The following is a 16,150-nucleotide window of genomic DNA, read 5'->3' as shown; positions in this document are numbered from 1 at the left end:
TTAAAGAATAGCAAAAAAACACTTTTTTTTTTTGTATTCATAATGGCTGAAAATGTGTTGTAAAGCCTGTGTTATTAGCAATATTTTAAAACCTAATGAATTGATTTTGCCTCTATAACTCAAGAAGAGAAGAGGGATTTCTTTGAACTGCCTTCGTTGCCATCTTTAATTGTGAAAAGAGTTTCTAAACACTTTTAAAGGGTTTTTTTGATCTTTGTATTTTTGGCCTTTGTATTTGTATCAAAAAATGTGTTCAATCTGCTAACAATTGAAAGCTACTTCACTAAGTATTGGCTATTCTGAAAAAACAATAACAAAGTTATAACATTAGACAGCACAGATCTATTTAAAAATTTTATTTACATTGGTCACAATACACTTCCGTGGTTTTGCCTAAACGCTGTTATGAATGCCTATGAGATTTTAAGAAAAAACTGCAGCAAAACCACATTTTACTTATAATGCTCATCCATTGTTTAGCATACCTAAGAAAATTTCAATTCAACATTTTTTTTAACTTTGTTTTTAGGCGGTAAAATTCTTTTTTCTTCTTAATTTTTTTTACTATTTATTATTTTTATATATTTTATACATTTTTATTACTATATATTTATATCAACCTATATTTTATATATTTATATTTATATATTCATATCTTAACAATAAATAATATAAAAAATATATTTTATATTTTGTAAAACATGTCGAAAGATGAAACAATAAAAAAAGATTAAGTGTAATCGTATTTTATTTTTTAAACAAAGTGATGAGTGACTCCAATAAATTTTTTTTGTCCCGCTTTTATATTTTTTAAGGCAATTTTTAGACTTATATAAAAATTCAGCTATCCTCTTTTATAAAATGTTTAAAAAAACGTTGATTTTTGATGTCAAATTTTATTTGCAATTGAAATTCATTTTTGGTTATTTTTTAAAAAACTGCTATAAAGTACGGATAAAAACCCAGTTAGCCTAGAAATCAAGCAACGTATAATAGATCTATATCTAGATGGATTCAATGGTAGTGCAATTAGTTCGAACTCTCAAGTCTGTATCCCATTTATGTGCATTCAAACCTATTCAGAAAATAAAAGAAACTACTAGTACTGTGAACAAAAAGCATTATAGGCGTCCCCCGTGCGCAAGTATCGCCAATTATAATCGTATTTACACAAATTACACTAAAAAAATCCTAAGTGTTAGTCAAGAAAGATTGCACTGGAACCTGGCACATGGCTCTTGTAAAACAAATGTTAAGACATGATATTACATGTATCTTTGTTGATCTATTCGGTCCTCGTTGTAGTAAATTGGCTCCACTATACGATTATCGAATAGATCAATATAGATCAACAGAAATTCGATGACATCTGACTGTTGACATTTAGTGACAACATCTAAACGGAGGAAAAAACTGTCTACCCTTTTATTCACTAAGTTAAATGGGGCATATGTCAATATGCTTATTTAGCTCGATGAATAAAAGGGTAGACGGTTTTTTCAATGAAATTGTATTTTCCTGTAAAGACTGCGAAAGCTAATGACGTAAGGGAAATTATAATCACGCAAATATTACAGCTGAAGCCACATTTTATGATAACATCAGAAATAAAGACACAGTTCCTAAGGATAACAGTGAGACTTAAATAATTCAATTATTGGTGTTTTTTATTTGTATTCAAAATTATAATAAAGTTATATAAAAACTGTGTTTTGTTTTATTTTTATTGTTTTGTAAGAGCAATGTATAACACTAAAGATTATAAAATATAATGTGAGCAATCTCACTCTGTAAAAGAAAAACCAACTAATTGCTACAAATACTTTAAAAAATAAGCATTTTATTCATGGCTTTGTAGCCATGAATAAAATGCTTATTTTTTAAAGTATTTGTTGCAAATAATGTAATTTGTAGCAATTTGTAGCAAAAAAATAATGTCATTATCTCAAAATTATTCATGGCTTTGTAGCTAAAATATGCCCATATGTATTCATCAAACCTCATTTATAAAACTAAATCAGAAATAATATCATCTTTATCGGCTGGTTTCTGTATCAGTTTGAATTTATGAGCTCCATTATCTTAAAGTGGGTATTTTGTGACATATACTTTCAGAACTGTGGTCTTTAAATCTTAAATATCAATTAAAACATATTTATATATGTATTTATATTTTACTTAAAGACGATGCATAAAATTGTATGAATTAAAAAGTAATATAAAAAATAGTAAAATAAGAAACTGTTTAAAAGAATCTTTCTCACAAATCTTTTTTTATTCTTACAAGAATCTTTTTTACACAATAAGATCAAAACCTTGGCGAACTTTAGAATTTTTCTTTTGTTAAAAAAAATCCTTAGCTCTTTGGTAATTAACAATTTCGATTTTTTATTATTATTCATTGTTCTAAATTTACTGAGCCACGGAATAAATAAAAGAATTTTCAATTAGCAAACATCAAACATTTTGTTATTTTGGTTTTTTGAAAAGTTTCATTTATTTTATGCAGAAAATGAAATTAAAGTGGTATTTGGAACATGTGTGAATACCACATCATTTAGTTAAAGGAAATGAGTATTGTGTCTTCTTCCTATAACTTATATTCTTAAAGTCAATGACTTTTGACACAAAACACAATAATTGCATTTTATAGCAAATTCGGTGGTTGATAATGACCTAAGAGGTAATTATCAACCATCAAAGAATATAGCTGTCACATAACTATAAGCGTTACACAGAACTAAAAGGGCAATTTATGCTATTTTACGCTTATAGTTATATAGCTAATGGTAGCTAAAATTAAAATGGCAACTTAAACGGAGATTTTTAAGTCAATTTTTAATCATAAACTCTGATTGAAGTAAGTTCTGTCAGCTGATAAGGTGAAGAAGAGTAAACATTTTGTAGGAGTATTTCATTCTTGAGGACGGTCCAAGAAAGAGCGCTTGCTTCATCACATTTTTTCTATTGAAAACATTGTTGTTATCAAGAATTATTTACAAAAATATCAAGAATTATTTTATAAAAAATGAAAGAATAAGAAAAGCAATCTTATCGAACTGTTATAAAAAAGTTATACTGAATATTTTTTATTTTTGTAAAGCATCTATAAGTAGGGCAACCATTGCGGGACTCGGTGCGGGACTGGCACTATTTTTTTCAGAGACCATAAAAATCTTGTAAAAACAGTTTAAGCTAGCTTAATTAATTGGATGTCTTTAGTAAAAATATGTTTTATAAAAATAACGTGAAAAAATATCCATATCAAAAACATCACACGTTTCTTAGAAATTTGTAAAGTTAAACGATACTAAAATTAAGTTACGCCTCAGAACCAGAGGTAGGGGTGGTGGTGTAGGTGGAAGGAAAAAGTTATAAAGTTTTGAAATAAAGTAGTTTTAGTATTTAAAAAAAAAAATTAATCTACATAATCAACATGACTTTTTAATAACTTGAATAGGGTCCAGATCTTACAATTTGCATACTATATATAGAATATTAATGCATAACACGATCACATCTTTTCAAGCTGGAAATAACTTTGTTAAGACAAGATATATTGTTTAATATGAGTTATGAATACAATTGAAAATATTGAAATGTTGAACTGTCAACTGGAGTGACTTAGACCACCGGGGTGATTTTCGCTATTTTTGTAATTTTATTTCTCTGCAAATTATTTTCTTGTTCACTTGTAATGAGTAGATCAGAAAAAAATGCATTTGGCAAAAGTTTATCAAAAGAATTAAGCACAATAACAAAAAATAACTCCAAAAAAACAATACCCTTATTTAGAATGTATGTGAGTGGGTAACGAAATTAGAAATTACTCAGCCAAATCTCACTCCGGAGAACTAAATAAAAACATGTGTGAAAATATGTGAAAAAACATGTGTTAAAATTCTCAAGAATTAAGACTTAAAAGTATTTAAGACATATGAAAATGCTGAGCTTAAGAAACTCATTTCTGTTTTACATTTATTGATAAAATTCGCAACTTATTTTGGATATAAATTGCATTAAAATTTTGCCAATCAAATCCATTGATTTTTTATCTTTCTAAATGTCTCCTAACATCCCAGTTAGTTTCATGTAGTGACCAATCATCTCTTTCAGATATTCTAACTTCAAGAAATGGCATAGGAATTTTAATGTACAGGTTAGCGAATCAGATTAGATAATATTGTATTGGGAATAACTCCCAATACAATATTATCTAATCTGATTCGCTAACCTGTACATTAACATTCCTATGCCATTTCTTTTCATAGTTTTGTTTTAAAATTAATAGCTGGTCTTAAATATCGGCCGCCTTCCAAAAATTTTTTTGCTTGCAAAATGTTCTGACTTCCACCTCCGGTTGCCTCCGGCTTGCCAATTGGAGACCGCCGTTAAAATTTTGTTTTGGAAGCAGAATTTTTTGGAGGCCGTTACCAATCGGTAGGCAGAAGCCACTGGAGGCGGTCTCTAAATCAACTTGCCGCCAAAATATCTTCTTACGGCGGCCGCCAGTGGCTTCCACCTCCAAAAAAAGTCAACCTTTCTGCAGAAAGTTACTTTGCCGCCTGGAGGTGTTATCAACTCTGGTTATTATCTCATTCGTTTAAAACTGGAAAAGCAAACGCCAACGCTAGACTGATTTTTAACGAGAACTTAGGCTTCAACATGAATATAGTTTTAAGATGGTCAGATGTGATTAAATCCCTCAAACCTAATTTGTACTGTACCCCAGTATTATTTTCGTATAATATGATTATTAAATCAACACTATTTCGCAAATTAAAAGTTTCTTATGATTGCGTTTTATATTCTATTTAGTGTATTAGTGTTTTATATTCTAACATAGTTTTGTATTAAAATTAATAGCTGGTCTTGACTCGCAAGAAGATAGACGATTTTTTGGTATTAATATTTTTAAAATTCGTATGCTATAAGCTATCTGAAAAAAATGAATTTTAATTCTTCTTTTTTTTTTTTTTTTTCATTCAATTTTTAAACGTTTATCCGTGGACTACATTTCAGGAAAGAGCTTGTATATTTTACATACAGTTTTAAAAATACAAAAAGTACGCAGCTATGGGACTTCACTTTCGTCTGTTACAATATTTAAAAAATTCTATTATTTATGCTTTTTATTTATGAAAATATGTTTGAATAAAACTACTCTCCAAACCTCCACTATTTCTATTCACCAAAACGTTACTAAAATCTGTTAGGAATTTCTAGATAGTTGATAAGAACTAAGTGATTTTCACTAAAATAAAATCTCTATTTTTGTATTTGAGCAACCAAAAAGAGTTCCCAACGCTCAAATACTCAGTTTCTCTTATACCTTTCCTGACAAATTTAGTAGAGTGTTTGTGAATTTTGGTGAATACCAATTTTTAACTTTGTCTAATAATGTATATTGACATAAAAATATTGATAAATCTAGCTATATAATTAGATACATAACAGTGACGTATTTAGCTATCAATTCAACAAAGGTTTTCAGAAAATTTTAATTTTTTGTTATTAAATAAATTTTTTAGTTATGTTAATTATTTCACAATTTTAGTGTAATCATCTTTGTACATTCTCTTAAGTCTTTTAAGTAGTAGTTACATAAATGTAAAATGGTCTTAAGTATTTGCGTTATTCAACAAATATCTTTAGATGATGCCTTTTTAAAATACCAAACTATTATTTTTAAGATTTTTAAAAGTTGTAAGAACTATATTTAGGTAATTTTAGGTAATATTAGTGTGAGATATTATTAATATTAGTAAAGTATTATTAGTATTAGTAAATTATTATTAATATTAATAAATTACTTATGTTTTTTGTAACATTTTATTTGCAGTGTGATGTTTTAAAATTTAGTTTTTTTACTGTTCAGAATGGATCTAAACATAAATGCTTTGGAAGGTCTAAAATTAGGTGGCGATTGTTTGTATGTGTCAAATGCTGACTATTCCATTGTTTTCAACTCTGTTTTTGAAGTTTTATTAAGAGGAAAAAAAGCTGAAGACCTTTTATGTATTATGTTATTTACATTTTTTTTGGACATAAAAAAAATTTTATTTTGTTACACTATTATGTATATATGTGTATGTGTGTGTGTGTGTGTGTGTGTGTGTGTGTGTGTGTGTGTGTGTGTGTGTGTGTGTGTGTGTGTGTGTGTGTGTGTGTGTAAGTGTGTGTAAGTGTGTGTATAGATCCTAAAATATTTAACATTCTATCAATTCATTACTTTAGCTAGTCTTCAATCAGATAGTTCTGTTATTAAACAATCTTTTTATGGCTTGTGCACCTTAGCTATTGAGTGTGCAAGAAATTCTGTTGAAGAAAGCAGTATTAGGTATTTAATCTTTTCTTAGCAGATTTTATATATTGAGTATATATGGCTTGATAAAATCTTCATTTTAAAAGTTTTAAAATAAAGTTATTAAAATGAAACAGATGGAATTTTTTTATTTAATATATTATTTAATAAAAACATAGAAATCAAGGAGAAAAAAAAATAACTTTGAAAAATAGAAAGAAATCTTTTAATCTTTATTTTAGCTCTATATTAGAGGAGTGCAATTGGTCAACTGAAAGAAAATCAATATTCTTAAAACTTCTAAAGGTAGATTAAAAGATTTTTGAATGAGAAAATTTAATAAAGAGTTTTAAGTTTGTTACAATTCTGAGTTTCACTGCTGAGTTACACCTCTAACACATTTAACACTCCTAATTCTTAGCCAAAATGAAATGTCATTTTCAGCAATCATAAGACTGAATCTCTAATTATTGAAATCAATATGCACTAGTTAAGTAAATTACATACATACATACATACATACATACATACATACATACATACATACATACATACATACATACATACATACATACATACATACATACATACATACATACATATTTTGCAAAAATATATATGTATATTATGTAATTGAAAAACAACAAAATGAGCATAAAAACTATTTGTTTCATAATGGTAAAATTTACTTTTATTATTTATTTCACATTATGTTATGTTACACTGGTGAGTTTTAAATTTCATAGCTATGATATTTTTCACCAGGAAATTTCTAGGTTATGGTAACAGTAACATTTCTAGTTATGGTAACTTTGACTACTCTGTTACCTGTTTTACTGTGATTTCTATCATTTTGTGCTCTGTTTTTTCTTTGATTATTTCTGTAAATAGTAAACGATATATAAATGTATTTAAAATCTGTGTTTAGACCAACTTAAAAGAACTTCAAATAAATTTGGCGAGGTATGTTTGCATATCTTCTTTATGATAACAAGTAAAGCAATCAATGCATTCAAATAGTCAAATAATAAATAATTCACAAATAATGTATTTAAAATTCACTATTTGTTTAGGAGTTTCAATATTCACAAATCTTTGATTGTGAGATCTTTATGTTAATAGCCCTAAGAACTCTAATTATATCAGTTAACTGTGGTTTGTTGTTTTTTAAAATTAATTTTATGTAATCTAAATTTATCATAAAAGGATTAAAATTTTATTTTGAATATAAATAATTTACAATTAATCTTATATAGTATGTGTATAACTTTGGCATTGCTTAATGTTCATCCATAATCACTTTGTTCTTATAATTTCAATGCTAATTTTACCAAAAGAGTGATTGCTTTTTATTTTTTTAGCTAGTTTAATTAATCTCACTCATTCATATCTTCTGTTTTTTGCATTTAATACTTTTGATTTATAGCAAAAAACACTTTTGGTTAAAAAATATTTTTTTATATACATGCAGGATTACCTCGTCTACCTATCCACACATTATTGACCTTGATTGGAAGTTAGATTATAACATTAAAGTTAGTTTTTTTTCTTCCTTTTTTATTAAAATTTCTATAGTTGCAAGTTAATAACTCAGTTATTACCATAATCTTTTTTTTGTACATTTGTTAAAAAGAAAATCAATAATCACTTTATAACTGTAGTATATTTTGATTTTTACTTACTGACTAATTTTAATGATTTTAAGGAAAAGTTTAAGTTTAGTAGACTGTATTTCAATAATTTATCTTATAAAAAGCCAAAGTAGAACTACTTACGAGTTAAATTTATTGTTTACATTCATTTATATTGTTATTATTGGAAAATGTAAGCTAGATTCAATCGTTAAGCAACAAATAAAGTTCAAAGAAATCATAAGTTCAAATGAAAATGTTCTAAATTTCCTTGGCCTTGTGTCCAGGGGCTGAGTCCTGTTGTCATACTTTTAGGAGAGTGTGGTTCTTAGAATCAGTATGTTGCAAACAGAAGATAAAAAAGATCACCTAAGTTTTACTTTAAAATATGAGTAAACTTCAAGGGGCAATAAAATTTAGAATGAATAGAACTTAATCAGCAGGGTTCTACACCTCATTTGCATAAAAATTTCAGCCAAGTTTTAAGGAAGTTTAAAAACAGCTTTAAAAGAGAAGCTATAGAAAGACAAAGAAAAAAATTTAATTCACATATATTGCTGTTATAATGTTCAGCTTTAATTTTAGTTAAAAAATCTGTATTTGAATAAGTTTAAGATTTATTCTAAATTTATGATATATTTATTATAACTGTTTCAGTTTCTTCGGCAATAAAACTGGAATTGTTAAATTCAAATTAAGAGATCAACCTTTATTGTCTCAGAAATTTGTAAAATATTTTAAACAATCAAAGGATTTGTTTGTGAGTTTTTGGAAATTTTGATATTTTTCTGCTTTCAGAACAGTTTACTAGAAAAAGTTGATAGCTTCAAATATTTGATTTCACTTAAAACTCAGGTAAATATATTTTATAATTTAATTATGGTTTACTATTTCTTTAAAAAAAGTGTATGAGATAAAAAGTTAAATAAATCGGCATAAGTAAAAAGGAAGTATGATAAGTATTGCTATCTGATGCTTTGCTGTACCTACAAAATATGTGTATATATATATATATATTGTAGGTACAATATATATATAAACACACACACTATTTTTTATTATTTCTTAATTTTCCAAATAGTTCTTTGATTTTTTTTTTTCTGGTTTTCTATGGAACTTTATAAAATAATGTATAGGGGTATGATGTTTCCAAATTCATATTTAGATTTTTATTTAGGAACCTGGAATAAATGAAAACATTGACTTTTCATGCTCTGTTGAAGATCTTCAGGTATGGTATCTGTTATGATATTTCCTTAAATTTGCTCATAAAACCTGTTTTTAATGTAATATTATTGCTCATAAATATTGTTATTGCTTTTTACTTTGAAGGATTTAGTGAGTAAGCTGAAAGATGCAGTAAGAAGTATAGAAAAAGCAAGTCAGATCTAGTATCAAAGAATCTTTTCTCTTTATCTTGTTATACATGATGGATAAAGGTTTTTTCTCAATAACAGATATTTAAGCATTATTTTTCATTTTGTTTGTTTATTGGTTTTAAAAAGCATTTATACAAACACATTTTGCTCCAGATTATTGTCTGCCCTTAGAAATTTACTTCTTAAGTTAAAAATTTTCCTCTTAAATTGAACTTTTTTTAAATGTAAACAGTTTAGATTTTTGGATATTTTTATTTTTTGAATTTACCATATACATAGATTACATACATTGTCATATACATATATTGTCATATACAACATGTGTATATGACAATATGTAAGCAAATAGAACATTATTGTACTTACGTTGTTGTATATTTGATTATATTTTTGTTAAAAATGGTTTTTAATAGTCTGATCTAATTTTTTTTTGTATAATTTCTAATTATTTAACATGGTTAATTTAACATGTAAATAAAATATTTTTAAACAGAGTTGGTTTTATAAAAGTATTCTAAATTTAGCTGGATTAATTTTTTTATAAAACCTCTCAGTCATTTTTTTCAGATTTTGAAAGAAGCTGCACATAGACAAATGAAATAAAAGAAGAATTTATGGTGTTTTGAATTATATAAGTTTAAAAATATAAAAATAAAATTTTTATTTTGGCATATGATGTTTTGTAAACAAAATTAGGATTTTCAGAAAATGAATATATTAAACAAACACCTTGACGATCTTGAAGTTGATCACTTTCACCATCTTGGCTTTTCTACAAATGCTATTGATTTAAAAACATTTAAAGATGTGCAAGTAAGGTTCTTATGTTTGGTTATATCATAATGCTCTGGAAATAAGCCCACAAAATTTTTATGCATTAAGATTCTTGTAAATTTTAATACAAAAAAAAGATTCACATAAATCTTAATACAAAAAAAAAATTGATATCTTCATCTACCTTGGATTTGTCCCTTTTAAATAAATTTAACTTAAGAATAACATTTAAACTTAGGTAAGCCTTTGCCCTACACACAGAGTTTTATAGTATTATGGTTAAAAACATAAACTGTAATTCTTTTTTTTTTAAAGTACAAATATTACTCATACTCTTTCTATAATCATTTTGTTTTTCACAGTTGGTTTGTGTGTGTGGCAGCCCTGAGCGAGTGAAGAAGTTGGCTGCCTTTTTGAATGAAGAATTGAATTTAGCAAAACCAGAAGAAGTTCTTAATTTATGTCAGACTGATCGTTATGTCATGTTCAAATTAGGACCCATACTTCTTGCTAGTGTGAGAGTTCTTTGTCATCACTGTTAACAAAACATTACATTTTATGTTTATCAATAGTTTTTCAAAGTAATGAAAATTTGTTTTTTATAATACTTATATTGAACATGGAATTAGTGCGCTATTATTTATATTTAGCACGGAATTGGTATACCGTCAACTGTTATTTTGCTCCACGAGATTTTCAAGCTTTTACATTATTCAGGTGCAGAAAATGTTGTGCTTCTAAGGCTTGGAACATCTGGAGGTTTAGGTGAGCAAACCTCAATCATTTTATCATAAACAATTCAAATATTCTTTAATCTTGTGCAGCTAAATAGCAGTTTTTAGTAGTTCACTTATTGGATTGGATATTATGTTATGTACTAAACTTCAATTATGCAAAATATTTTTGATTTAAATTACATGTTAAATATATGTCAACTATGTGATAAGTGTATGTTAACTATGGGATAAACACATGTTAACTATCGGATAAATACATGTTAACTATATGATAAATACATGTTAACTATGGGATAAACACATGTTAACTATCGGATAAATACATGTTAACTATATGATAAATACATGTTAACTATGGGATAAATACATGTTAACTATGTGAAAAATATGTGTAAAAGATAAATTAGTTATATGTTAAAGATATATTTGATTTAAGAATTATTTCATAATTTGTAGAAATTAAAATTTTGAAAATTCTCATGAGACAAAATGAGTTCTTACAAAGATGTTAAATATTTTTTTATAGGTGTTAGACCTGGCACTATAGTTCTTACAAAGAGAGCATTAAATGGGTTTCTACAACCCATATATACACAAGTATTTTTGAAATCATACTTTTTTTTATCTTTCAAATGTACTTGTAATATTTTTAAAGAGCATATTTTTGACATTAAAAAGTATTGTGCTTCTTGTAGATTGTTCTTGGTAAGCCAATTGACCATCAGACAACAATGGACATTTCTTTAATTGAAGAATTGCTACATATAGGTCGTGACAATTTAAAAGTTGATGTTATCAGCGGCGACACATTGTGTTGTGATGATTTCTATGAAGGTTTTCTTATTTTTTAGTCTTACTTTACATAAAAAGTATTTGAGAAATCAAATAAATTTATTGGTGATAAGAAAAGTTTTCGTAATAAAGTCTTAAGACTTATTGAAGAAAACAAAAGAGTAAACAAGCTCATAAGTTGTTGGAAATTTAAAATATTTCCCAGCCTTTCCTCAGATCATCTCATGTATTTCGTTTTTTTTTGAAAAAAATTATCTTTTTCGCCATTTTTGAATATTTTTTAGACGGTGCATTGGATTAATTTTTAACTTCACACGTTTCCAATGAATTGCTTAACTGATTTCTTTAATTTCTCTAAAACATCAGGCAAACAAGAATGCATACCTTTTTTTAAAAAAATAGCTCAAGCAAGGCTAGATGGTGCCTTTTGCTCCTATTCGAAACAAGAGAGAGACGAGTTCATATCGATGCTCTACGAGAACGGTGTACGGAATATAGAGATGGAGTCATTAATAGTTGCCGCCATGTGCAATCGAGCAAAGGTTCGTGCTTGTGTAATGTGCGTAACGCTGGTTGATAGAACGGCCAAAGATCAAGTGGTTCTAACTTCTGAATCACGTGAGGAGTTTGAGAAGAGACCTTGGTATTTACTTTTGGAGTTTATAAAAAAAAATGTGACACTGTTGTCTGCTGATAGTTAAAGAAAACTCTCAATGGTCATTTGATAAATATTTTTAAAAAAAAATTTTTTTTATACTACTATTTTTATAAATAATCAAAACTCTGTGTACTTCATATAAATTATTTTGATTAATTAAAGCCATTATACTTAAAGCCAAATTGCAATTACATTAGGTCAGGTTCTGTATCTCTATCAGTAGAGAATCAATACTTCATGTCGGGAACAAAGTTGTTGTAATTTGTTGTTGCTTGTTGGCGCTGCTATTTATAGAATTTTGCAAATTATATTTCACTTGTATGTTTGCGCAAAATGATGTTCTCATAAATAGCTTATATCATCTATGAATATTTATACTATTGTTAAAATGATGTTCTCATAAGTAGCTTAATTTATTTAAATCTATAATTAATTTTATTGTTAAAAAACATTTTTTGTAAATTGCTGTGACAAAACAAATTCTTTCTTTCGCCATTTCCATAAACCTTTTTAAAGAAACACCAAAACAAAATGGAGATCTACTGTATGAAGTGCAGACCTGCATAATTTCAATAGTATTTCTTTTTTAAAAAAAACTTTGAGCATTCGGTAAGTGTGCTAGTATTTAAAGCTGTTGTTCTAATGATTCAGCACACTTTTAAAGGAATAATACCAATTAATCTTTTTTGATTATCTCCAAACGAAAAAAACAAGTGTCCATGCACTCAACAATAACGTTTTGCCAAAGCTTTAAGTGGGACCATACTTCATAGATGGTGCATCGTATGAAAGCGAGTAGATATCAAAAATCCTAATATCCTTTCTAAATAAAAGATAAAAGAGAAAAACTTAGAATATGATACTGTTTTTGTAGTTACTGTTGCAATGGGCGTGAGAAATCAAATTCTTTATGAAATGAAAACAAGTGGAGTCACAGTATGTTACGCTACATCATAAGTATGTTACGCTACGTCGCACAGTGGAGTATTTATACGAAAAAGTTGATCAAAAGTCAATTTTCAAAATTTTGTCAAAATCTGTTTTTATTGGTGCATTGGTAAAGCTTAATAAAGGTTACATTCCTAAATGGTCATTTCGGTTACCCATCTCCCTCCCACCTTATTGGGGCAGCTTTAAAAGTCGAGTAATTGTGGTAATGAATTCAATTGTTTTTCAACGTTCCTGTTGACGATCATTATTACAAATCGTTTTTTGAGTTTGTGGTTAGTGACAAATTTTAAAAATCATAATGGATATTGAAAAAGAAGGTAAGCTCAATTTTTTGGTATATTTATTTTCTCTATTTTATGTTACTGTCACATTTCTCATCAATTATATTTGATGTAAAAAATTTAACGTTTTTTTTTATATACACGATATTAAAAAGTGTTTTTGAATATCAATTAAGCCTTATTAAGCTACGAGCTTGTGCTTTACGTAAACCTTAGACATTCTATTTACCATTTAAAAAAAAAAAAGTTGCACATGTACGCTCACTAAGATTTTTTTAATTTTTTTAGTCAATAAGGCAAATATATATTTTTTGTGATTAAAACTTTTATTTAATTTAATTCATATTTTTATTGTAGAATCTCAAGCTATCACAATAAAGATGACTAGACAATCACTTTATGAAGTCTTGGAGCAAAGTTCCGAGGAAAAAATTGACGACAAATTCGTGTTTTTATTAGAACACCTTAAAAACATAACTAAATGCCCTGCAAATGAAGAAAGTGCACTAAAAACCATTTTTTCACCTTTTAAGTTCCAATTTAAACAAAAATGTGAAAACGCTAGCCGTATAAGAGAGCGTTTTTTAAAAAATAACAAACAATGGCTCAATACCACCATAGCTCTACCAACTTGGACGCTAACATATTTCAAAGTTCTTTTGTGCCCCTACGGCTCATATGCCATATTGGTAACCAAAAGAAGGTGCTTTGGCAAAACCCAGCACCATCATCTACAAGGTATTGCCGACCAATAAGAATCCGTTTTATTCGGGAGAGCAAAGACGTAACGAATGATGAAATCGAATACATAGAGAACCAAATAAAAGGCTTGAGAAAAAGTGAAATAATAAACGCTTTTGGTGGTAATTTGCAAATAAAGCATGTATTTCTTTTTACTATGATTGATGGAAAAGTTTGCAATGCTGCTACAAATACGACATCAACAATGAGATGCTATATATGTGGGCAAACTTCAAAAGATTTTAATGACTTGAATAACAAAACGACAGAAAGCTGTGAAACACTGAAATTTGGGCTATCAATACTGCACGCAAGAATCAGATTTTTTGAATCCTTGCTGCATATGTCATATAAAATACCAATAAAAAAATGGCAAGCAAGAACAGAAGAAGATAAAAAAATAGTAGCGGAAACAAAACAAAAAATTCAAAATGCCTTTAAAGATGAATTAGGGCTGTTGGTTGATATTCCTAAGGCTGGATTTGGGAACAGTAATGATGGGAATACATCAAGAAGATTTTTCGCCGATCCCTTAACCGCTTCCCGCATCACAGGGGTTGATATAACTCTTATAAAAAAATGTAATGTCATTTTGGAAGCAATTTCGAGTGGGCATCAAATTAATGTAAAAAAATTTGAAAATTTTGCAAATGAGACGGCTAAACTTTATGTTGATTTATATGCATGGCACCCAATGACGCCAACTATGCATAAAGTTTTAAGACATGGCACCACAATAACTGAACAGACTATACTGCCTATTGGCCAGCTATCAGAAGAAGCAGCCGAAGCCAGAAACAAACATTTCCATCTTTATCGACAGAATTATGCGAGGAAGTCTTCGCGAGAAAACTGTAATAGAGATATTTTAAACAGACTTCTGCTAACTTCGGATCCTTTGCTAAGCAGTATGAGAAAAAGGCCCCAGACAAAAAGAAAACCGTTCTCCAGTGAGACAATAGGACTCTTGATGCCGGAAACATTAGAAGACTCACAAGCGATGACGATTGACGACATATCAGATATAGATTCTGATTGAAAATGATTGCATTGACATGTACAAAAATATTTTATTTTATTTTGGATTAAATATAGGGCTATAATAATAAATTTAGATTGTTAATTTCAAACGTTTGGTTGTCAAATCATTAGCCCCTTGTAGCGGATTAACCATAGGATTTAATCCTTTAACGAAAAATAATAATTAACAACAGGTATAACCTAAGGATTAAGTTCAGTGATTGAGAAACCCAGTATAGGTTTAGATGCATCTTTCAAGTGTGATTATCCTTTTTAGTATTATAAATTTAGTTATTTGTCATTATGTTAAATAGTTGTAAAGTTGTAGATATTTGTAAAGTATGTAAGATGTATAAAAATATGTATTTTTTGTTTTAATATATAAATTTTTTACATTTCATGTGTGACCAATCGTTTTTAATACAATATAATGACCCTAAACTTCTTTTTACTACATATTACATAGATAATAAACATAAAATAATTTTGTTCAACTTTTCAAGTGAAATACTCCACTGTGCGTCGTAAGTATGTTACGCTACGTCATAAGTATGTTACGCTACATCATAAGTATGTTAGCATTAATATTAATCAGTCTTCTAATTAATCAGTTTTCTTATTCGACAAAATATTGATGAGAGTTTAGTTGATGAATGGATTACCAATTGAGAATCTACTTCAAACGGGATGCTCTGATCTAGTTTTTAACTATTGAAACAATTCAGGGTCGATTATCTGATTTTACTTACAACCGATGAATTTTCACATAAGATGATTGCTTATCACTTGTGAAAAAGACACGGTCTAAGAAATTTCTCTTGCAGAATTAAAAAATTATAATGTTGACCCAGAATTCGGTGAAAAAATATAAAGTTGAAGCTA

At 27.8% G+C, this 16,150-nt stretch overlaps 3 protein-coding genes across 6 annotated transcripts; all 3 read left to right on the top strand.

Moving 5' to 3' along the window:
* The first annotated feature begins 4,769 nt into the window (after positions 1–4,769).
* On the top strand, positions 4,770–9,919 carry LOC149886624 (COMM domain-containing protein 3-like). 4 transcript variants are annotated; one of them, XM_090091044.1, is made up of 9 exons: positions 4,770–4,902; positions 5,879–6,018; positions 6,238–6,340; positions 6,547–6,610; positions 7,233–7,267; positions 7,776–7,839; positions 8,734–8,790; positions 9,113–9,166; positions 9,268–9,919. In XM_090091044.1, exons 2-9 carry the CDS (start codon positions 5,880–5,882, stop codon positions 9,325–9,327), a joined length of 576 nt encoding a protein of 191 aa, XP_089947170.1. In that variant the 5' UTR covers positions 4,770–4,902; position 5,879; the 3' UTR covers positions 9,328–9,919. The 4 variants fall into 4 exon arrangements, with proteins under 4 accessions (XP_089947170.1, XP_089947172.1, XP_089947169.1 ...); XM_090091046.1 differs by lacking the exon at positions 4,770–4,902 and adding an exon at positions 4,992–5,066; XM_090091043.1 differs by lacking the exon at positions 4,770–4,902 and adding an exon at positions 5,377–5,486.
* A 77-nt stretch (positions 9,920–9,996) lies between these two features.
* On the top strand, positions 9,997–12,631 carry LOC145190397 (uridine phosphorylase 2-like). The gene is made up of 6 exons (XM_090091042.1): positions 9,997–10,127; positions 10,451–10,603; positions 10,739–10,853; positions 11,352–11,422; positions 11,521–11,659; positions 12,020–12,631. Exons 1-6 carry the CDS (start codon positions 10,023–10,025, stop codon positions 12,316–12,318), a joined length of 882 nt encoding a protein of 293 aa, XP_089947168.1. The 5' UTR covers positions 9,997–10,022; the 3' UTR covers positions 12,319–12,631.
* Positions 12,632–12,763: 132 nt separating this feature from the next.
* Positions 12,764–15,787, top strand: LOC149886623 (uncharacterized). The gene is made up of 2 exons (XM_090091041.1): positions 12,764–13,543; positions 13,865–15,787. The coding sequence occupies exon 2, from the start codon at positions 14,109–14,111 to the stop codon at positions 15,285–15,287; it is 1,179 nt and encodes a 392-aa protein (XP_089947167.1). The 5' UTR covers positions 12,764–13,543; positions 13,865–14,108; the 3' UTR covers positions 15,288–15,787.
* Positions 15,788–16,150: the final 363 nt, after the last annotated feature.

This window comes from Hydra viridissima, unplaced genomic scaffold, assembly GCF_058129835.1.
Source record: "Hydra viridissima isolate aposymbiotic clone 2 unplaced genomic scaffold, HvirCarnegie_v1 scaffold_6, whole genome shotgun sequence".
In the NCBI taxonomy this organism is placed as follows: Eukaryota; Metazoa; Cnidaria; class Hydrozoa; order Anthoathecata; family Hydridae; genus Hydra; species Hydra viridissima.
The sequence above is the reverse complement of the archived record's forward strand: the minus strand, read 5'-3'. Positions and strand labels throughout refer to the sequence as shown.